At 33.5% G+C, this 23908-nt stretch overlaps 2 protein-coding genes across 2 annotated transcripts in view; both read right to left on the reverse strand.

Annotated features, from left to right (window-relative positions):
• The window catches only part of LOC129002122 (D-aspartate oxidase-like), a 32959-nt gene extending 11774 nt beyond the window's left edge, over positions 1-21185 (reverse strand). Inside the window, exons 1-4 of the mRNA XM_054429701.1 lie at positions 20914-21185; positions 10240-10441; positions 9668-9779; positions 3198-3343 (exon numbers count right to left, since the gene is read on the reverse strand). Of these exons, the coding sequence (XP_054285676.1) occupies positions 3198-3343; positions 9668-9779; positions 10240-10436 (455 nt within the window). The 5' untranslated portion in view covers positions 10437-10441; positions 20914-21185. The remainder of the gene's footprint in view (positions 1-3197; positions 3344-9667; positions 9780-10239; positions 10442-20913) is intronic.
• A 121-nt stretch (positions 21186-21306) lies between these two features.
• Positions 21307-23456, reverse strand: LOC129002121 (SRSF protein kinase 3-like). Its single transcript, XM_054429700.1, has one exon. It carries the CDS (start codon positions 23372-23374, stop codon positions 21503-21505), a length of 1872 nt encoding a protein of 623 aa, XP_054285675.1. The 5' UTR covers positions 23375-23456; the 3' UTR covers positions 21307-21502.
• Between the last annotated feature and the right edge of the window lie 452 nt (positions 23457-23908).

The raw sequence follows: 23908 nt of genomic DNA on the forward strand, positions 1-23908 counted from the left end.
TCGGGATTCCCGGCGACCCCGGCTGACTATTAGCCAGTACATAATTTTAATTTTTTTAACAATTTTTTATATATATCAAACTATGGTACACTTAAATAAGTATATAAACTATTTTTAACACAATATATACGATGGATATATTATATTATATAGGTTAGTGCTCCAAAACCTGTTTTCTATCCTTACTAATGTAAAACAACAGCAGGCTAATCGATTATATGAATTTATTTAGAAAAAAACGTCTGAAAAATCAATTTAGAAAATATTTTTTATATTATTTTGAGAATATCTTTAAAACTAATGCATATACATAAGAAATGAATATAACCATTCTTGTAGAGAATTTCATCATCTTTCTTTTTATAATTTACATTTTTTCCGTACGACGCACGGTTTTCAGTGTAGAAGTAAAAAACTAAAAAATGAGGTCTTTCCCCCCCTCCCCCCGCTGAAGCAGCAGGGCCAGGGACTTTTGGTATTTTTATCTTCTAACTACCCTGAACACATTCCCGCAGAAAAAAAATTTCCCCCTCTCCATGTCCTCTACACCCCTCTTTTGAGCATTCATTGACTGGACTAAAATAATTGTAAAATAATAAAAAAATAAACAAAAATAAATAATGATAGGCCTAATAAAATACGAACATATACTGATTTTCCAAAAAATCTTCTAAAGAATAGAATGCCTTCTTTAATAGCCACGATTTTAAATTGGTTTTGAATTTGGTTTATACTTAGCAGCAGTTATACATTTTTGACCCCATGTACTGGTGTGACAAATGGAACAAGTTTAGCATATGTTGTGCAGGTTTGAGAGAGTTTTTAAATCTTGTATTATAATTGTGGTCAGATTGTTTTATCATGAATATGTCAAAGTTTTCTTGAACCATTTACACGTTTGCTACCGAGTGTCGCATATATGCGATGCTGCACTCATTGCCACGGACCGAGGTAAACAATTTAATCTTACACATAGATAGGCTGTCACTTGGTTAACAGTACACGCAGACCACGAACGAAAATCTGTTAAACAATGATAATTTACTTTTCACTACACTATGATGTTTTTGGCTGTATTACATACGTTAATTGTTGGCTGAAAGTTACGTTTTGCTGGCGATGCCAGCTGTCATTGTAATTTGGGGACCGAGCAGGTTTTTACATCCCGGGGCCGCAAAATCAGCTGTCCGCTTGCATATATTACACAAACAGTATCCATAGCATTGAAATAGTTTTATTAACTGTTTTATTTTCACTGTAGCCTAGCAACTGTTTATTATTATTTTTGCTGATTCCTGAAGTTACTTCTCACATAACTTTAAAGTTGCGTTGATTATCAGTTTTCATTGTGAATAGTAGTAGTGTGTTAAAAAATAGGGTACTTTCCTGTTAAAGGGAACATTCATTATTATCGATGATTTATTTTTGATGTATCGATAGTTTTGTTTTCCATCCGATATATTGATAGTAACAAATTGAAACATATCAGCTGACAAGTACGATATAGGATACAGTAAATAAATATTGTTCAGTATCAACAAACAATAAAAAAAATATTAGCCTATATTAAAATGAAACTGTTCTAAACTAACCTAACCAACCAAACTTGCTGTAACATTTCAAAAATCCGTTTGATAGCCTATTCCCCATATGCCTTTTCTCTTCTGTTATCAAATGGAATTTTGAAACGGTAACTTAGACTATACAGCAAGTTTGGTTAGTTGTGTTAGGTTAGTTTATTAGAATAGTTTCATGTCCTAATCCAATATATAGGCTATTATTTTTGCCTAGACAAGGTTAGTTCTTAATTTGTAATTTAAATGCGTTTGAAGATATTAAAACAGAAGGAATAGCAATCGTGAAGTAAAACAAAAATATCGATATATCGAAAATAAATCATCGATAATAATGAATGTTCCCTTTAACAGGAAAGTACCAAAAATAGTGTTTGTACCACGGACCGAAAATGGTTTTGCAGCTCTCGATTGATTCTCGATTGATTGAAGTTCTTGACTTCGTCTCGAACTTAAAAACTATCTCGAGCCAGCAAAACCCCGTTTTCGGCACTAGGTACGAAATATACTATTGTAATACTCTGCAATCTTGTTTATAAATAATATATTCTTGATTTTTTTAAATATGTGATAACCTTTTGTAATGTTTCATTTTTGCGAACCCGGCTATAGTGAAGACAATATTGAAAATTATTATGTTTTTCTTGAATTAGTCCAAACACCGCATATATGCGACAGTTCATTTTTGTTTATGTTTTTAGGTGAAAGTAAGTAAAAAAACATTTCATTTTGTTTTAATAGGTATTTAAACAAAAATTCTGATTTTTAAGACTATATTATTTTTAGGAACTTGATGAACTCCTTCAGGTTGATTGTAAGAGCCATCGCATCTCAGTTAAATACTAAAGACAATTAAGCCGGGTTTACACGATGCCAGTAGGCAAGACAATTGTCTTGACAACAGGTCTTAGCCAATTGTCATCACGTGGTTGCGGAATCGTCGTAGGCCTGGCAAGTTGAACGAGAACCTGTTCACACGTGGCCAACACTTGCCCAGGCATTTTACAGTGAACCAGGGTACTACTGCCAAAAGACAAGACAGTGCTATTGGCCTCTACACCGTTTAGACAGCACCAATTGTCACGACAACTGGGTTTTCGAGGGGTGGGGGCCTCACTGGGCCCAGCTCGTTGTCCTCAGCCTACTCCCGGAGACAACTGAATTTCGGGGCATTTGGCGGGCTAATTGGCAAGCCAATTGGCCTGAAGTGTTTACACGAAGCCAGTAATTTCAAGCCAGTCAATTGTCTTGCCAACTGACATTGTGTAAACCCGGCATTAATTGGTGACATTTGGACTTTAGTTTCCAGGATTGATGTAATATTTCTATTCCAAATACTCGATAAAAAAATGCACCCTTATAATAGTTATCTACAGCTATACAAGAAAGTTAAATTATAATTAGTTACCATAGAAATTAGATTAATTTTTCAGGATTCAAATCAAGATTCAAGTCCATATTCTGCTTCAAACAAAGCTGCTCTTAAATACATTCAATCCTGTGTATCTCAGATCATGTGACAGCCAGTAGTGAATGTGTTATCATGTAAAGCATAATGTTCAGACTAGTTACGACGAGTTAATCATTTGCAAGCAGCTTTATAAAGTACCAATGATCACTAACCTGTGTAGAGCCCAAGGTAGGAAAGCACGGCACTCAATTAGCAAAGTCTCAAAGTATGACCCGTACTTCCACCCTCCCGGACACAGGCTCAACTCATCACTACGAGCAGGTCTGTACACTGGAACTAGTCCTTCTAGTAGATGGTTCTGTAAACAATATCATAATGATCAAGTAATGATTCCATGCATCAGTTGGCACTAACAACTCAGGACCACCTGTACAGAAACTGTTACCATAAATCCGTAGTGACGACAGCTGATGTTGTCTTAGCAACAAATTTTAATCTATATTTATTTTTATTTTATAAGCTCTCTTCAAGTAGCTGAATAACACTTGTGTACACTGTGTGTACTTGTGGTATTCCACCTATTTTTGTCCAGCAGTGGAAGTGGATATATGTGTGCGTAGTGGTAAAACTAAAACGTTCCTAAAAGGGCTTTGCATGAATACAGATAATAATATAAACAATTGCCTTTTAAATAAGGAACAAACAATTACCTCAGCACAACATACACTGCAGATTGAGGAGGTTCTTACAAACAACATTGAGGTCCTTATTAAACCATAATTATTAGAACTTGAGGCAAAATATTTTTTCATAATAATAAGTTGGCCAATCTGAAACTTGCACATAGATGTAATTATTGTATAAGTGTGACGTCATGTAGATGTGGATAATTACAAACTATTAATCACATGGTCAGTGGTGATCTCGGCTGGCTACATCCTTGGTGATGGACCAGTCAGTTATGGCTTTCTACATGGATGTCATTCTTTTAAATTGACTGACTCAGGTGCAATGTGTACAGGTACAGTGCAATAGGTACAAGATTGATAATACTCCCGCCACAGCAAACCTCCAGACTAAACAGATTTAAATTCATCAGATTGGATTTTACTAAAATGCCATTAACAAGACATATCTATTCCCCATTTAAATAACATTAGATTTAACGAGTGCCTAGGTTTGCTGCTACCCAACCGGGAAGGTAAAATGTGGTTTTTGACCAAGCACTATTAGTATAGGAAGAAATAAAAATATACATTTAATTCTATCAATATATCCATAAACAAGTAAACTACTACAGTTTTCTTTTTCTATACAAGAATAACATAGGAATTAAAATGTAGTTTATTTTAGCGAATTTCCCATATAGGGAATAAGCTATTACCGTAGTACTCATAGTAAGACCTGGACGTGGGACCGATTTTTTTTTTTCGTTTTGAGGTCCCTAGAGGCCAAAAACACCATCCGTTCAAATTCATATATATATATATATATTTATATATATATATATATTTATATATATATATATATTTATATATATATATATATTTATATATATATGTGTCCGTCAGCACGATAACTCGAGCAAAAATGATCCGATTTTGATGAAATTTGGTACAAACGTGTAAACGTACATTTATTCGAACGAGTTCGCGATCCAGCATGGTTGGACCATGGGAACGGGGGTTTACGGGGGGTTTTATGGGGTAAAAAAAGGGTTTTCCCATTTTTTACCCAAAAAACATAAAATTTAGCAATTTATTTCCAAACCATTTTGTAGAGCTTAAAAAAACAAATAATTTAGTATATTGAAGCGTTATTATGCGCCTAATGGTTACGGAGAAAATTCCAAAAAATTGTAAATTCAAAATTCCCATGTTATTCTAATGGAGAATAAGTAAACTGTTGTAGTTTGCTTGTTTGTGAACATATTTTGATCAAATTTGGAAAATGTTTTTATTTCTTACTAACTATTAACATTTTACAAAAAAAAAACAGTTTTACCCTCCCTGATGCAGCAAACCTAAGTACTTGTTAAACTTATTCTAATTAAATAAAGAATAAATGTTATATTTTTAAGTAGACATTTAAGTGTAAATCCAATCAGTCAAATGGGAATTCGCTTAGTCTGCAGGTTTGCTGCGGCGGGGGTATTTTACTTTTCCCATTGACATTAACTGAACAACACTTCAATATACAAAATTATTTGACTTTAAGCTTTACATAATGGTTTTAATGACAATTAGGCATTTCCATGTTTTAAGGGGGAAAATTGAAAAAAAAACTAATTTTTGAAACTTAAAAACCCCATAATACCTTGTTTCATGACCCGATCTTGCTGGTTTGCGAACTCATTTAAGTTTATCCCACCCTACGGCAAATTTCATCAAAACCCAATAAAAATTACTCAAGTTATCACGTTCACACACACATTTATCTATATCTATGTTATATATAAATCTACATAGATAAAAATTTGAACGAATAGTGCTTTGCCTCTGGTGACATAAAAATGAAAAAGTATATCTGTCCCAGATCTTACAGTGCCACCTACAGTTACTTCTATATAAGGAAATTCGCTAAAAAATATAATCTTGTTCTTTATTGGCTGGCTGCAACATCAATATAACATAGGTATAGTAGGAGGGTGTTGAACAAATGTTTATCTAGATATGAGTGCATCTTTGTGGAGTATTTTCCAGAAAACTGCATCCAAAGAGGTTACATGAAGGTCACTGTTTTTAATATTTCCAATTATCCATTTATCAGTAAAAATAACTATAGTGAAATCAAACAAATTTTTGTAAATGTCTCAAAAGCCTCATCTGTTAATTTTGATGAATTCTAAAGAAATAACTCCTGCAGTAACTAAACCTTTATGGTGATTACATTTTAAAATTGATTTTGTGATTTATTTCAATACTAGTGAACAGTTGAGATGCGTTAGAGGCAATTGTTGTTGGGTCCGGAAGTTATTTAAAGCTCAGTTTCACTGGAGCATGTTTACTAACAGCTGGTCACGTGTCACGGAGATATTATTGGCCCGTTTTCTCTAGGTTGTGCTATTTCAATACCTTACTTCCCACCGTCCACCTTTCTGTAAAGCAACTGCTCTTAGTTGATAGACAGCTACAGTACTACATTTATAATAATTTATTGACGATTAAAACATTTACTATTTATTTACCTTTACATTCCCTAAGCAATTTCAATTTGATTTAGTCACACAAATTTGATTAATTACCTTTATGGTACATAATGAGAAATAAAACAGAGAATGAAATAATAACTATTACAAAATTAGTAGGTAAAATCTGCTATGCTTATAGAGGATAGGCCTACATGGGCAGGTGCCTGTGCGTAGGCTGGTTGTAATCGGTCTAAATTAAAAGCAAAAGGGCACAAAACTGAATGTGGGAAAGATTTGTTAACCCTTAATTATTTGAACCAAATCATTTACTGTGGATGAGAGAATGTCGGCGACGATAACCAAAGTCAGAAGACATTTTGAGGGCGAGGGGGGTGGAAGGATCAAGGATTATTCAGGCAGAGTCAAGTACGGTTAGGTCTGATCAAAGTCTCGGCACCTTCTTTAGTAATTGCGGGCAGTAAGACAAGCATTTGACTTTTTGTTTTTAATTTCTATATTGAGGGTAAACTAAACATGTGTCGAATATTATATTTTTGAATTAAATTTTGATAGATAATCTGAACAACATAAAAAAAATTTCTAGTCAGAACTGATTTAGTTAGCTGAGGCACAGATATTCCAACACTGTGTGAATATCTTGTGTACAGTAGTGTTGATGTGTGAGTGACTGTTGTAAGAATCATATTCAAGTTTTCCAATGTGTGATTAAGAATGTCTGGCCTGCAATATTCTTTTCACGGAATACAGTGTCAGTGGAGTACCATTTATTTTTTCTAAAGCCAAGTTTTAAAATTGATCTTTGGATTACATTCAAGGGTTCCAGGGTGATGTGATAACATGCCCCCCAGCAAATGTTCCAAATGAAATCAAGGATTTCAAATAAACTAAATAAGCTCGCTTTACGTCATCCTCGTCTAAAATAACACTCAACTGATTAAAAGCAAAGATGTATTTACAAATCTCTTTCTTTAAGAAATCTACATGTTCTGTCCACTTCATTGGGTAATTAAAATAAACACCTATATTAGACTTTTACATGATGAATAATAGTCACCATGTGAAATTCTATTCTTTTGCACGAGAGGTAGAATTTAATGGATAAAAAATGTATTAAAATTGGCCATTGTAAAAAGAAATGATTAACAATTACAAAATTCACTTAAACAAGATTAAAATTTAATTTGATATCATTGACTGTCAATGGTTCAAGTAGAGTGCCCATCCTATAACAAAATCTGTAGCCTGTTTTTATGTGTGTTTCATGTAGGTGTCAACTAAATGTTTTACCGTACATTTTTTATTTTAGGGTAGATTACACGATTTGTGCTTTACTGTTACTGGAACAATAAAAATAAGCAGTTGCTAGATAACAACACAACTCCCTCAATATGAACGGGATGGAACTAAGTTTAGAACTGTTTTCAGCTGATCTGTGACCATAAGGATGAAATGTATTAGTGATTATGTTCAAGAATATCGTAATATGTTAATATGTAATAATTTAGAACAGGTGGAAATTTTATCATTCACTGAAATAGGAAATATGATTACTTTTATTGAAAATCACAACCTCCACTTAAATATTGAGAAAACTAACTACATTTCATTTAAAACAGGAGATCAATCAAGGATCAAAAAAGAACCCTTGATTTTTGTGAATACTGAGCCTATTGAGCTTGTCACAAGTACAAAATTTTTTGGTCTAACAATAGATAATAACTTGGATTGGAATAAGCATGTAGACAACATTTTAGCTAAAATCAATTCTGGCATGTACGCACTAAGAAGAATGGCAGGGATGTGCAGTGAATCCACTCTTAAAATTATTTACCATTCATACATTCATTCACACATTTCATTTGGAATTTGTCTGTATGGCTCATCTAAATTAGAAAATCTAGATAAAATTCTTAAAGAACAAAAGAAAGCGATTAGAATAATAAAAAACCTACATCCAGGTACATCATGCAGGGAACATTTTAAAATGCTAAACATATTAACAGTTTATTGTCAGTTTATTTTAGACACTATTATGATATTTTTAAACAATAAGAAGGATACAATTTTAGAACAAGAAACACACCATTACAACACGCGAAAAAAGAATGAAATCATACCCACTCACCATAGACTTGAATTTTACACGAAGAAGCCGTCTTACAAAGGAGCAAGTTATTTCAGAAAATTGCCAAAAGAATTAAAGTGTCAAATAAACAGTTCAAAATTTAAACTAAAACTAAAAACTTACTTGGTTTGCAAAGTATTATATTCCATAGAAGAGTATATGAATAATTAAGCAAATTTTAATTTAAATAGCTAAGTTGACACTATTCAGATGTACTAACATGTACTTGTCTTGTACGAATAAAGATATTTTGATTTGATTTGATTTGATTTGTTTATATATTCTATGATGGTCATAATGATTACATAATATATAAGTTTCAATCATCAATGATGGTGCTTGCTGTCTTCCACTACAATAGCTTTAAAGGGCCTTTGCAACTCTGGGACCTATTCTGTATTGCACACAGTTTACCATCAGTTTTCTGCACTAAGTGATACGTGATACTTAATCCAAGACCCAGGCATTTAACACATGACAACAAACGCTGTGTGAACAACACCAATGAAATTCCACAAATCTGGAAATTTAAAATCAACAATGAATGTTTCAAATATACTTTGGGATATAATGTGGGAAAATGCCATATGCCTGCAGTTGACAAGGTCAAACGTTGGATAAATAACCACAAAGACAGCACAGATGGCGAAACGCCAACAACTGAAGCCAGCCGTCTCCGGGACTCCAATTTTATAAATAACAGTCTGCTAGAGATTATAAAAACACAAGTTTTACAGGAGTTTTGCTTTGAAATCATCCATTTAGTAACATGGTCAATATTTTACATATAATGCATATAATGTATATAATAAAGGTCAAACTTTAACACAGAAACTATTTCTTGTTTAAAAGAAAAATAAACTTAAGCGATAAAAAAAATTTATAAAAAGAACTACTTAGATCAATAAATAGGCTAAAAATTTTATTTAGAAAAGCTCAAAGTAAAATATACATAAACATAAAAACCTATTGGAAAATAAGTTCTTTGATTCCACTAATATGAATTTTTTTTATTATTTTACACGTAATTTTTTTTCCAAAAATCTTTTATGTAGTTATAATTAGATTTTGGTGAAATACTATTGGTTTTTTTTCATATTTAAGTTTGTTATGTTTGAAAAGCAAGTTGATTAAAAGTGACTTATTAAAATAAATCCTTGGAAGAAGGCTGATACAAAAATGTCTTAAGGACTTGGCTTGTAATCTGAAGTGGTATTACAATACAGAATATGGTATTATGAAGTGATATTATTAGTTTCAGACTTTGTAAAACACAACCAGAAAATCTACAAATATCTGTGGGCTGTGGATCTTTTCCTAACATGTTAAAAGCAATGGGTTTTCATAAAAAAAGGCCACGGAAGAAGAAACTAAAAATAACAATTAATTTCAGATAGATAACTTACTTTGACAAGTTGTAGACTGGTGGAAGAGAATATGTAGCCAGAAACGGGACTTACACCACAGTTGTCATTCAGCAACTCACTGTACCAATCATAAGAGTCTACCAGCCACTGTCTGCAACAACACACAACATGATTGGCAGACTGTGCTACTTTCCATCCTTAGTCAGGGACCCAGCAAATGGACCCAGGGGCGCTAAATATTTTAGGTCAGGAAGTTTGGGGACGCAAGGAAGAGAAAAAAAATTGTTGCATTGAGGGGGGAGGGGAGGGGCGCAATTATCTCTCGGAATCATAGTGGGTTTCATCAAACCGCGGGCCTGTCCTTAGTTTAAGCGAATTTCCTACAGTATTTTTCCTTATAGTAAGAATTAGACCCGGGCTGAAACCAATTTACTTTTATGTTTTTATGTCCTCATAGGCCAAAAACTAGCTACAACAAACCTATAAATGAAATCCACTACCATCTACACTCATTCTTCACTAATATTTTGGTTGGAAATGGAAATGCACCCAGTCTCATCCTCAATACAATATTGATAATGTAATGATACAAACAGTAAGTACCTTCTTACCGAGTAATTTCTGGAGAAGGTCCGGAAAAGCTTGTGCCAGGTCTAAATATACCAGCAGCTCCATCACTGGTTGTGTCTTGATTGAATTTATCTGCGATGATTGTTATATTACAATTTGGGAACTTGTCCAGCAGTTGCAGTGTAGATGTTAGACCAACCACTCCGGCTCCCAACACCCCTATGTTCAGTATGCCCATGACTCCTGCAAAGACATACAAACACTATAAGATTGTGATAACAGAAATCCAAACACATATTATGTTCCTTGAGTGCAGGTTTTTCAACAATTGCTAATCCAAAATGATTATTCTTTATACCTTGCCCATGAATACCTAAGCAAAATGTGTTTTATGTAACATATGAAGGTCATTGCTATATTTCATTTTCATTATTTAGCCGTGTGCCATTTTACAAGGAAATGTTCATCCTATAGTGTAATGACTTTGAAAAAAATCATTTTAATGCCATGGGTGTTTACTTTAAAGAATATAAGAGGGTGTGTGGTATGCAAACAAAATCATCTAGTCACTAAAATACCTAAATGAAATGTATATGCAAGCAATATTGAAAATATGAATGTGCTTAGTTTAAAAAATACAATATTTGATTTATTTGATATATGGGGAATGTTGCTGTTTGCATCCGTTGCAAAAAATCTTTGAGCTACCGTACCTACAAATATCGCTGTATAGAGTTTTATCTCTGTTTTGCCTTGATCATAAAACTTGAACTCAGGTCGAGAACAGTATTTTTACGCCATTGGTGGTTATGAAATATAGTACTTATAGATATAGTATAGATAGGTTTTTTATTTACATTTGTTAGAAAACACATATATCAGCTATTTTTTAACTTGTTCCCTATTTAAATGGCAAACTATAAGCAGCACCAAAAATGTATAAATTCTGTTGGCCAAAAATGTTGTTCTTGTGCCCTGAAAAAGTTTGAAAACATTGGCTCAACAATAAAAAAATAATCAGGCTAATAAATAAAGATGATTTATAACAACAGATTGACATGAAATGGTGAAACAGGACAGGGTTTAGCCTACATACCGTTCCTTAGAAACATTAGGGAAAATACCTACTGGTTATTTTTTTCAAACAAGTTTCATAGTCCTATTCGCTTAGACCTACTTTAAACTTGAATTTGAAAGTATATGTAGCCTAACTTATAGGCCTACTATGAGAACAAATGTGTTTAGTAGGCCTATTAGCCAATGTAAAGAATAAATACCCCCGCCGCAGCGAACCTGCAGACTAAGCGAATTTCAACTTGTCTGATTAAATTTTTACTAAAATATTTCCATAAATAAGACATATTTATTCCCTTATTTAAATTAAACTAGGTGAAACCCGTCGAAATCGACGGTTACTTTCAAGGCTTACAATAAATCATCTAACTGCGATAAATTGGGTGAAATATACATATTTTGAACATTTAGCAATAAGTGTAAAAACAATAATGACATTAATTGCGTTAGTTGCCAAATTTGGTTGATCATTCAATGAATAAAATATTCCCCATACCGTACGTCATCGGAGTTATTATTAGTATGTTATATGGTATATCTTCCTTTGGAAGAACGTTTAAATAGTATTAAAATCGTATTGATGGATCTTTTGTAGTTAAACACTTTCGTGATTTCATCAGTGTAATATGATTTTATTTCAAAAGAAAACTTTTTTGGGAAGACATATTCTAACTTCAAAGGGAGGTATATCCGTTACAGCGTAAGTTAGATTTTTCCTTCGTCACGTCGCGTCAGTTCATATCGTACTTCTGTGCCAATGAATGAACCCTCTAGCATAGTTTTGAGAAATTATTGATTATGGGGTTACTGTTAAAGCTGGAATTCCTTGACATGGGGGATGTCAGTTAGTTGTCTCAGCCTTATAAATAACATAAAGTTGTCAATATAATTTCTCTACGGAATGTTTGATGTAGTGGAATACTTGAAGTGAAGTTGGCTTTTATTCTTGTACTGTTAGGGGCCTCGTCGTTTATATGGTCGTGTGGCTTCATAGGCAACAAATAATGCAAATGACATAGCAATGGGACATTTCCAAAAAGCAAAAATACTGTAAATTGGCTGTTACGTATATATGTGACGTTTACATATGGTTAATCAACGTATCTTATAAAGAATTATGTGATCTAGTTTAAAAACAATATGACCTTTCTGTCATGACAGTAGCTGCTTAAAACGTATTTTCTCTCTGTGCCATCTTTTACAGCCAAAATGTCGTGTTATTTTCAATAACGTTACCAAACCGTGCCAAAGTCCGTAATATAGGCAGGTGCAAATAATTTGTCAAGATGGGTACCATTTTAGACAAAGTTTCTATGTTTGGATTTTATTAGACACGATAAGAGCAGATATTTCTTCATAAATATTTCATATGTGTTGAATAATATGATAAAATATAGGCAAAAGTGGTGAAAAAGGCAGACACCAACCCGTACAATAGATATAAGATAGTTCAATAAGAAATAATTTAAGAATTGCTGTGATAAAAGGATTTTCCACTGCTTACGTAATGGAACGTTATATTGCAAAACATGACATGATAAAGAAGAAAATCAATTTTACAATCAGAAAATAACATTGCAAATACTTATTTGGTAGAATTCAGCAACTCCCAATAAATGTGTGTTGTTTGAAATACAATTTTAAAATTTACAGCTGTTTCATTAAAAAGTATTATTCACATGGCCAAAATGTAAACAACTCTGTAAAGGGATCTTTAAAGGCTTCTGGGGCAGAGTCCTAAGGGATTTTGATTAGTTTTTCTTTTGATAACTCATCTACAGACCAAGACCTTTCTTTGGACACCTCTACCAAGTTTCTACGCCCAGCCGTTCTCTCAAATAAGTGGGGACAATTAAATATTTGGATTCCCCCATGTTAATCTTATGGGAGAAACTCCAACTTTGATGGCCTGTGGGGCAAAGCTCGAGAATTTTTATTACAGGAATTGGTGAAAGGGGGCGTCTACACAAAAAATACCTTATTTTGACACGTCGTTTGTAAAAATCGGTCAATTATTAACGGAGGAGTAGTGTTTTGTAGAAATCACCTTCACGTATTATATATAAGGATTAGATTAAACGAGTGCTTAGGTTTGCTGCTACGGGGAAGGTAAAAAAAAGTGTTTTTTGACCATACGTCAATAGTATAGAATGAAATAAATAAATTTGCTAAATTTTATCAATATATATCCATAAACAAGTAAACTACAACAATTTTCATTTTCTCCATAAGAATAACATGGGAATTTTAAATTACACTATTTTTGAATTTTCTCCGTGACCGTTAGACATACAACAGCGCTTCAATATACTAAATTATTAATTTTTTTAAGCTCTACAAAACGGTTTAGAAAGAAATTGCAAAATTTTTTGTTTTTACCCATTTTTACCCTAAAACCCCCGTTTCCATGGTCCGATTAAGCTGGATCGCGAACTCGTTCGAATAAACGTAGGTTTACACGTTTTTACCAAATTTCATCAAAATCGGATCATTTTTGCTTGAGTTATCGCGCTAACGGACACATATATATATGAATTTGAACGGATGGTGTTTTTGGCCTCTAGGAACCTCAAAATGAAAAATTAAATCGGTCCCGGGCCCAGGTCTTACCATGAGTACTATGGTAATAGCTTATTCCCTATATGGGAAATTCGCTAAAAACAAAAGTAGTCAGTTTGAAGTAGAAAGACTATGACCATAACTATGACCTTGATGAGCCCGATTGGTCTCAAAAGTGGGCAGAACACTGTCATTGCGTTAGAGTTCCGCCTTCCATTATGTTCCTGCTATTTGCATATGTTTGGCTTCAACTCAACTCAATCGACAGTTAAATCAGCTGGCAAGACTTATCATGCGGTTGATTCTATTGAGTAGTGATGTGATTGGAGCATCGGTTAATTTATTTTGAAACATCAAAGAAAATACTAAAATGAAACTAGGCCTATAAATTAAAGACACAAGAGACAATTCACCATTTGGAGACTTTCATCAAATTGTATTACCCCACCCTTACTTTGTTTTATTTACTAGCAAGTTTAAGAGTTCAGGATTACTTTTAAGAACGTTAAAAAGTTAAAATAAATTGACCTACATGGAAATAAAATTAATAGGCCCCACTTCCCTTAATTTAAGCATCATGGGTTGAGTAAGCCATAATAAATTCAATTAACATTCTCATAAATATTATAAGTAAATTGTAGCCTACAAACAAATATACTGAACAGTTAAAAATGTCATATCCTATTCCAAAGACTGCTAAGCTGTCAACACAGTGTTAAAAATAACCAATCCTGCACAGCATTCATTTCTTCATTTATTTATTTTATTAATTTATAAGCATTGGCCTAACCGTTTCTTATAGTATCTAATAATTAATACAACTACCGTAGTTAAAAAAATGAATCTTTATAGGCTAAGTAATACATTTTAATAGTAAAATGGAAATCTTATCTGCAAAATAGTGGAATGATTGACCTTGAAACCAGGTCTAGGCTGAATGTAAATCAAGGTCAAGTGATAACAGGCAATTGTAAATTTTTGATAGCTGGGATAAATTGGTCTGACAATAAAGGTGAAATAGCCTATTATTCTAAAAGTTCTTCTACCATTGCAATTCAACAGAGCCAAGTTATTTAAATGAGTTAGCAAAACACAGGTTGTAGTATTTAGCCTTCAAAACACATATCATAATCATAAGATATTTTGGTATGTTTTTAATACAGGATTAACACTCATCCGTAAATAAACGTTTTTGTTTACCTAAACATGCAGAAGAACTGTTTTAAAAGTAGTTACAAATTTAATAGAAACCAAGCCTATAGGAAGTAAAACCCAAATGCTTCCTTAGAGGTTTAACTTATTGTAGACTCTGAGAGAATCTTACACCTAAAATCTACAAAAATATTTTAAGGCTGTTAGGTTAGAATTTAGAAGTGTCAAGTATAATTGTAAAATGGCAACTTAACTTACTGGTGCAGAATAACTAAATGAATGAGATAAATATCTTAATCTAGTGTTTTCAATCACATGTCATGTGATCAACACTGTTAATGGACTACCGGGTACCCGTATGTTGAATGTTCTTAACTTCCAAATAACACAAAATGTACACATTTTTTGACGTGTTAATAGTTTCCATTATTTTACTGTTGTACTTTTAGGTAAATAAATAGAGTTAGATTATGGGACAAATTTTTAAAAAGTCTAGCAGCCAACACTATCATTTTAAGTTTGTTTCAGAGTAATTTGGTGAAACTACAAGTTGTTTACAAAAATATTGATTGTCAAAATTACAGTAAAAAATTAAAACTTCAGATAAGTTAGGTACAGTACCTATATTTATTTATGATAATACAACAGCTAGGCCTCGTCAAGTTTACAAAACTTGTCGGCGAGGTCCAATTGATGCACGAAAAAGTAATGTAAAAACTTTAAATCTTTTTCTTTTTCTAGTACCGTACAGAAATGTATCTAAAACTCAGCACATGTATTTTAACTCACATATTTTTTTAATTTTACTAAAAGTAGGCTAATGTCACTTATTTTTTTCCTACCGTACAGGATTTGTGTTGTCAGGAAATGTGTAAACTTAATATTGAGCATCCTACACACTAGCATATATTATAGGTTGTCGTAAATCTGATCTGTATGAAAATTAGTTTGTGCTATGGACGATGGATCTGTTAACTTAGGCCTAACTTATTTGAGGTTAACTTGGCCTATAAGTGGTTTATATGTGTTAGACCTAATAGTTCCTTTTATTAATGTTCCTGTCTGTCGGCATAACAAAATATTAGTTAACTTAGTATGACAATTTCCACCACGAATACTTGAACAGACCCAGTATATATCATAAACATAAACAAATGACGTTTTTGGCCTGAAAGTTAACAAACCCATATGCTAATTAATGCCATATGTTTACGTAAAAATTAAAGTTACAAAATATTGTGTTTAGGTAGCCATTTATTTGAAGAAGTACTATATTATTCAGAATTGTGTTTGTACTACACTATTGATTGTGATTGTTACTGTTACAACATCGAGCAATCAATTTTTTTTTTAATTTCAATTAAATGTTTTCATTTTTTAAACATTTAGCACATTCCTTTAGTTTAGTCACAAGTATTTTCAATTAAACTATAAAAATAAAAGGTCGGCTAGTAAGTTCTAATGTGTTTGACATTCAAGTACATTTAATTTTGAACATAAATTACAATAAATATTCATTAGTAAAGGCAAATTTAATACCACAATAATCACCATGAAAACCCATGACCCTAGAGTAGTCATTTAGTTTGGACATTGTTTCTGCAGCCATCAGATTTTGTAAAACTTCTTTATGTTCGTGTATTGCCGTGTCTAAATAAATAAATAAATAGAGTTAATGAATGGCAGGGGATTAGTTTAGGTATCAGGCCAAAAACGTCATTTGTTTATGTTTAAGATCCATACCGTTTCTGTTCAAGTATTTATGGTAGCAACCAATTTATACTATGTAGCCTACAATAAAACTATCCCAGTAGTAGTGGTAGTAGTAGTAGTTAATGTCTAATTTCAGAATTTGGTAGGTAACTGAGGAATCTAAAAAAACCCTTATTTTTTGTTTGAGAATAGAGTGCTAGGGAAATTATAAGGACTTAGCACAAGCATAGACAAAAAGAATTAAATATAGACTGTCAGCCGTGCTGCGGTTACCATGGTTACCATAGGTTCTGGCGCACACCGCTGTAGTTTACGTGGCGCATGTACGCCGTAACTACATGGCGCTCCAAACGGTGTGCGCCAGAACCTATGATAACCGCAGCATAGCTGACGGTCTATAGGCCTATTTAATTCTTTTTGTCTATGGTACAAGGTGCCAAAATCTGGCCGATACAAAAGAACAAAAAGCTAGGATAAATAAATAACTTTAACACCTGACAAAATGGCGTTGACCAAAAAATTAAAAGGCCACTTAACTGCAGGCCATAAAGGAGAGAAGATAAGGTACTTTCCTGTTAAAGGGGACATTCATTATTACCGGTATATCAATGATTTCTTTTCGATATATATTGATATTTTAATTGTTGATGATACCATATATCGATATTGACAAATTGAAACATAAGCTGACAACTATGATGAATAAATATTGTTCAGTATCAACAAACATTAAAAAAGTATATTGGAATGAAACTGTTTTAAACTAACCTAACCAACAAACTTGCTGTAAAATTGTAAAAATTCCGTTTGATAACATTTTCCATTTCCTACGTGCCTTTTATGTTTTCAAATTGAATCTTGAAACGGTAACTTAGCCTACAGCAAGTCTGGTTAGTGTTAAGTTAGTTTAGAATAGTTTCATTTCTTAATCCATATAGGCAGGTTTAAACTGTTAACAGTTTATTTCGAGGAGTGTTACATGGTAGATGACCAATTTAATAACTGGGTGGCTCAGTGATCGCCTATATATAGTGCTCGCCTAGTAATCAAAAGGTCAGCCTACTCTCCGGTTCGAACCTGACTAAAGTGTGTAGTTTTTTGATGGTTCAAAACTGGACCCAGCTGTCCTTGATAATTGGGCTTTTGAATTAATGTTGGTCCTGGCTAATGAAACAGCTGGTCTTGGTCAGTAAACTATTAAGACATGCATGCACTGTCGATGCGAAACCCCATGTTGTGGATTAATGTCCGCACTTAGTGAGTACCTACTAAGACTATCCGCAGTAAACTATCCTGATAATTAGACCAGTTCGTTAATTTCAAGGCAAAAATGTGGTACGGATTCCACTATAAACTTTAGGTCCCTTAGTTGCCATTGGCTGTAAGGGCTATGATATACAGCGTGAGTTTTAATTGTCCCCCCCCCCCAACTTTTTTCTACATTTTTTCAAATATCAATCCCAGACCACTTTCAAACATTGTTGGGTAGTAAGTACTTCATTTTGAAAAGGTGGTCATTTCCGGCCGCCATCTTGGATCCGCCATATTGGATGCAAAATAATTTTTTCAAATGTAAACGAGGAGTTGTGACCCATTATTTCCAACTAGGTTTTTGCCCTGATTACAATGCCACAAACCGTTTTTAAAAATCTTGATTCATTCCAAAGTTATGAGGGCTTTTTAACACTTTATTTTTAGCCCATTTTAACATTGTGCATGTACAAACTAAGACCATAATCTCAAAATAGTGCTAGATAAAGTTAAGTATACACTACCAGTCATTGTCGACCTATTTTCACTTGGTTATGACTGATGAATTTTTTCCGGCCGCCATCTTGGATCCGCCATTTTGAAATGTGATAAATTATTTTTAAATATGAAGGGGGTGTTGTGACCCATCATTTCGAACTAGGCTACTTTTTTAAGCTTAACTCGATGCCGCAATTCATTTTTTGTTATCAAGTTTTATTTATGAAATACTGCATTATTTTTGTTAAAAATGTCAATATTTCAAAATCTAAATATGAAAATGAAAAACGGATCATGGAATTGAGTTTAGCTTAAAAAAGTAGTTCGAAATGATAGGTCACAACACTCCCTTCATATTTAAAATAATTTATCACATTTCAAAATGGCGGATCCAAGATGGCGGCCGAAAAAAACAGTCATAACCAAGTGAAAATCGGTCGACAATAACTGGTAGTGTATAGGTACTTATCTTTATCTAGCACTATTTTGAGATTATGGTCTTAGTTTGTACATGCACAATGTTAAAATGGGCTAAAAATAAAGTTTTAAAAATCCCTCATAACTTTCGAATGAATCAAGATGTTTAAAAACGGTTTGTGGCATTGTAATCAGGGCAAAAATCTAGTTGGAAATCATGGGTCACAACCCCACCTTTACATTTGAAAAAAAATATTTTGCATCCAATATGGCGGATCCAAGATGGCGGCCGGAAATGACCACCTTGTCAAAATGAAGTACTTACTACCCAACAATGTTTGGAAGTGGTCTGGGATTGATATTTGAAAAAATGTAGAAAAAAGTTGGGGGGGGCAATTAAAACTCACCCTGTATATTAACAGCTGTGTCTAAGGAACATGTCGGCCTAGTCACTAACAAGGCTACAAGATCACGCCACTCATCTTACACTCATCTCTCCAAAGTAACAGCTGGGTAAAAAATGGCAGCCGTTCAAAAATTCAAAATGGCAGATTAAAGAAATATTCTAACGGCTGCCATTTTTGACTTGGTTGTCCGTCTGAGTTTTGGTTTACGGTGGGCCTATTGTGTTTTATTTTAAACATCTTTGCCACCAAGACTGATATTCGAATCTATAATAGGTTACGTATCTTAGGCTACTTTGGTCCGTCTTCAGTCTTATTTTAGTCTATGGATGACTAGTTTCGGGTACAAAGACCCATTATCAAATCCTTTTAAAACATCGTGTAGAAGATGGTCTCCTCCTGAAGCTGGTGTAGAAGCTCCTGCTTACACGGCGGACACAACGTCGTGACAACATGTCGTGTCCGCCGTGTAACCTGCGTCGGTTTGTCCCGTGTTAAATGTGGCCGGCCTATCGTCTTATATGTTTCGTAATATGTGTTTTTTTTTAATAATAAACTTTATGTGCTAACCTGTATTTAATGATGAAGACTTCCGTCGGATTTTTGACCAGCTTCTACACGATGTTTTAAAAGTATTTGATAATGGGTCTTTGTACCCGAAACTAGTCATCCATAGACTAAAATAAGACTGAAGATGGACCAAGGTACGTAACCTATTATAGGCCTATATTGTGTTTTATTTAATGAGACCTTTAATTTGATACCAAACTTGACCTATGCTGCTATTTGAAAATTTGTTCTTACTCCTCGTGGCCCATCCATAAGAGGTAAAAAATGTAATTAATAGGAAAGAGTAGCATTATGGTTATTTTAGGTATAGGCTACCAAGTTTTATTACTTTTTAGCCTATCTATAAGGGTAAAAAATATATTACACCGCTCCGAGACTTTTCAATCACACTGTATAATCAGATGAGAAATAGGTGGCCAAGTGACATTTGTTTACAAGTTCTTTATCCAGGTTATCTGGGGGATTATGTTTTTGACTACTCTTGAGAAATTCTAGCTTATTAGCCTATGCCAACTTATATAAATCAGAGCTGAATGAAATAAAAGAAATTTGATATAGGCTAAATCAATCATATTTTTACGTAAAAAAAAATTAGTTTTTTCCTGAGTTGGTATACTTGATCCACCTTGGATGGCCCCCAGTAAAGCCGTTTTTTTAACATTTCGTAGTAGCCTACCGGTAAGTTAGATGGCTTCCACTAACTTATGTGCTGTCACCAAATGTTAGTAGGTAACGTCAAATGTTTACGACAGTCCACTCTTTGATCGGTTGCCAAAATTTCTTATAACTAGAAAATATGCAAAATTCGTTTTACTGAGGTGTTTACTGAAAAACTTAGGCCTATTGACAATATCAAAATATTGTCAAAAAAATAGGGTTGTGGCTATCTTAGCATTCTTTTGATCTTGTGAACACTGGTTTGAACCATGTCTTTTACACTCAGATACAAATAAGGATTTAGTAAAAAACAACTTCATTATGATCCCCATAAAAAAAATTTGATTCAAAAACTGAATTGCCTCTAACAAAAAAACTCAACAAAATAAACATGCAAAGAAATTAATTTTACTTCCTTACCTTATAAATTTACTCCACTATTAATTGTATCTGAAGATGGTAGGCTATTGGCAAACTTGTCTTGCAACGATTCGTTTCTTTGAAAAATCAATTCACATGTAACACTAAGTTAACTAAAATATCTTCCACAAGTCCATACTGGTTGATTTGCACAGAGTAAGGAAAAAATTTTAATTTATCAGAAAAATTATTAGGCTACCATAAATAGTCCAAATTCTTAAAAATATTACTGTACAAATGAAAATTTCATCTGGTAGGCCTATATTTTAACAATTTTTAATTATTATGTAGCCTAGATAAGATGCAATATTATAGGCCTAGGCTATAAATGCAATGCACCAAGCATAAAAAATGTTCTCATTTAGAAAAAGCTGTACAAATAAGAAACATAAATACGGACCATTTTGAAAAATTTTATGATAAAAAATTAAGTATTTTCTCTGGCCTCACAAAATACAGACATTATGAAGTAAGTCTTTGTCTATAATGCAGTATATTATGGATATAAATATGAGTTATCACAATAAGTTCAAAATGTTAATTAATACACATTTCACTAAAATTTTGTTTATATAACATGAAGGGTGGTTTAGTACTTAAGCCATTCATGATCGAGACATTGAGCAGCTGTTGCTCGTCTATTTGGATCAAAATCAAGCATAGGACGTAAAAATGCAGCAAATGCCTTGGCTTCTTCTGGATCCCAGTGATACTTCTCGGTTAGTACATCATAAAGATCCCAAGGTTTAAGACCTGTTATATGTTTCAGTTCACCTTTTGAATTGAAAAACTGTTGGGACTGCTTGCCAGATTTGATAATTCTTCTGGGTATTTCACCTAAAAGCTCTATAATATGTGCCAGGTGATCTTCATCCCTGGAATATTCTTCACCGGAATGTGGTTCAAATAAGTAATCACCCGTAGCTAACTCAAAGGCCATACAAGCTGTGCTCCAAATATCAGCTGATGTGTTGTAACCAGCACCAATTAACACCTCAAGAGATCGATATTGTCTTGTCTGAATATCTTCAGTAAAATGTCTATCTACCCAACAGGCATTCCCCAAATCTGCAATTTTTACATCCATTTCGCATTCCCAGCGAGACGGGTCAATTTCTGATCCTCTGTACTTTTTCTCGGAAGTGGGTGGGGATGATACAGGACTGCCTTCTCCAGTGCTTATCCTCTCTGTTACCATTTCCTCTCCTGCGCCTCGTTCAGATGGTTTCTCATCATCAGATTTACATGTGGCTGGACTTTCTTGAGTATTCATTGCTTCTTCTTCATCTTCATTTTCATTGTCACATGTAAGAACCACATTTTCAATGGAAGCTTCTATGTTAGTACACCCATTCTGATACACCGTATCAATAGCTTCTTTCACAATTTCTACAGGTGATACCTCAGGTAACATGCTTTCATTATCCACTTCTCCTACTTGTTCAGTGACTATGCCATCCTCAATAGAAACACTCATATTTTTTTCAGAGTGTTCCTCTTCTTTTGGAGGTGGAACTTTCTGTAACTCTTCTAACTGCTGCATCTGTTTTTTCAACAGTTCAGAGTGCCGCTTAGCTTTCTTTTTAAGCTTCTTTTTCTTGTTTCTGGACATCTTCGCATTCAGCTGGGGTTCTTGAAATTCTTTTGGCGCAGTACTAATCAATGAAGTGGGAAGCTTGATTCCCATTGAGTGTAACTCTGTTGCTTCGCAGGCCAGCTTTCTAATGTAGTTTTCACTCACACATAGCAAAACATTTTCAGGCTTTATATCGGTATGAATAATTTTGCACTTAGTATGTAAGTAGTCTAGTCCTTCAAGCACTTGCCTAATAATACATTTAACATTTCTTATGGGAATGCCTCGATAACTACTTTTGATGATTAACTTTAATAAATTGTGTCCAAGCACTTCAAATACCATACATACATGAGAACCATTTACACCAGTAATCCTAAAATCATTGAGTAACTGAACAACTTTGTTCCTCTTCTCATCATTGACATCACTGTCCCGCACAACTTTTAACAGTTTTATTTCATCTAGGGCTGTTTCTGTGAAATGGCTTGCACTTTTTACTACTTTCAAGGCAACAAACCTTTTATCTATTAAGTCCCAACAAAGCCAAACTGTTGAAAAATGGCCCCAACCTAACTTCCTTGTGACATGATACCTTCCTTGAAAGAGATCACCAATCTTGACAGGATGATAGCCTCCTTTACAATAATCACTTGAATCCTCTTGCTCTTCTTCGTCTGAAGTGTAAGGCTCATCTTCTTCGTCTTCGATCGTTTCATTAGATGAAGAATTACTCGGGCAGGATTTGCTTGTGTAGGACTTCTCTTTAGGTGTGGTAGAACTATGTTCTTCATTCTTTTGAGGTTTTCTCTTTCCAGCTTTATGACGTTTTTTCTTTGCCTGAATGGCTAGTACACGACGGTTTGCATCTTTGTGAGCATACATAATTACTAAAACGAAACGAAACCACACGAACTAAATACAATTTACAAATCTAACCTAGTGTTTTCAACCAGTCGTTTCTCTTTTCAGCATGGCGGACTAACAATAAACATAATTTATTGTTACGACAGCTGTTCGTGTTTGGAAATCATATTTTTAAGTCCAAAGGGGAAGTTTTTACGGGAAATTTACGGGAGTGTGCTGAATGTAGCATTGATTATATTCTTCCCTTGGGATATATCAATGTATGATATTTGGGATCTCAATTATTGTAGTTTATGTAGCAATGACTAACTTAGTTGATATTTTATGTGACGTTTAAAACACAATATTACTTAATTTTCTTTTTGTGTAAGGTATAAAAAATAATTGTGTAGGGTATATTGTCCTGAGGAGTGTGTTTTTATCTATGGTATAACTTACTGGATTATTTAACATCCTTGAAACTTATTTTGAAAAGAATCTCTTCAAAAATGTGTGTTTTAAACTGTTTTGACATTAACTTTGATCAGTAAAAGTTGTTATATACCTAATATT

The sequence above is a fragment of the Macrosteles quadrilineatus genome, unplaced genomic scaffold (assembly GCF_028750875.1).
Source record: "Macrosteles quadrilineatus isolate MER2022 unplaced genomic scaffold, UCM_ALF_1.0 Scaffold_9__3_contigs__length_116548681, whole genome shotgun sequence".
In the NCBI taxonomy this organism is placed as follows: domain Eukaryota; kingdom Metazoa; phylum Arthropoda; class Insecta; order Hemiptera; family Cicadellidae; genus Macrosteles; species Macrosteles quadrilineatus.

Excerpts from the sequence above, each read along its gene's own strand:
- LOC129002121 (XM_054429700.1), bottom strand. The coding sequence starts at position 23,374 with ATGTATGCTCACAAAGATGCAAACCGTCGTGTACTAGCCATTCAGGCA.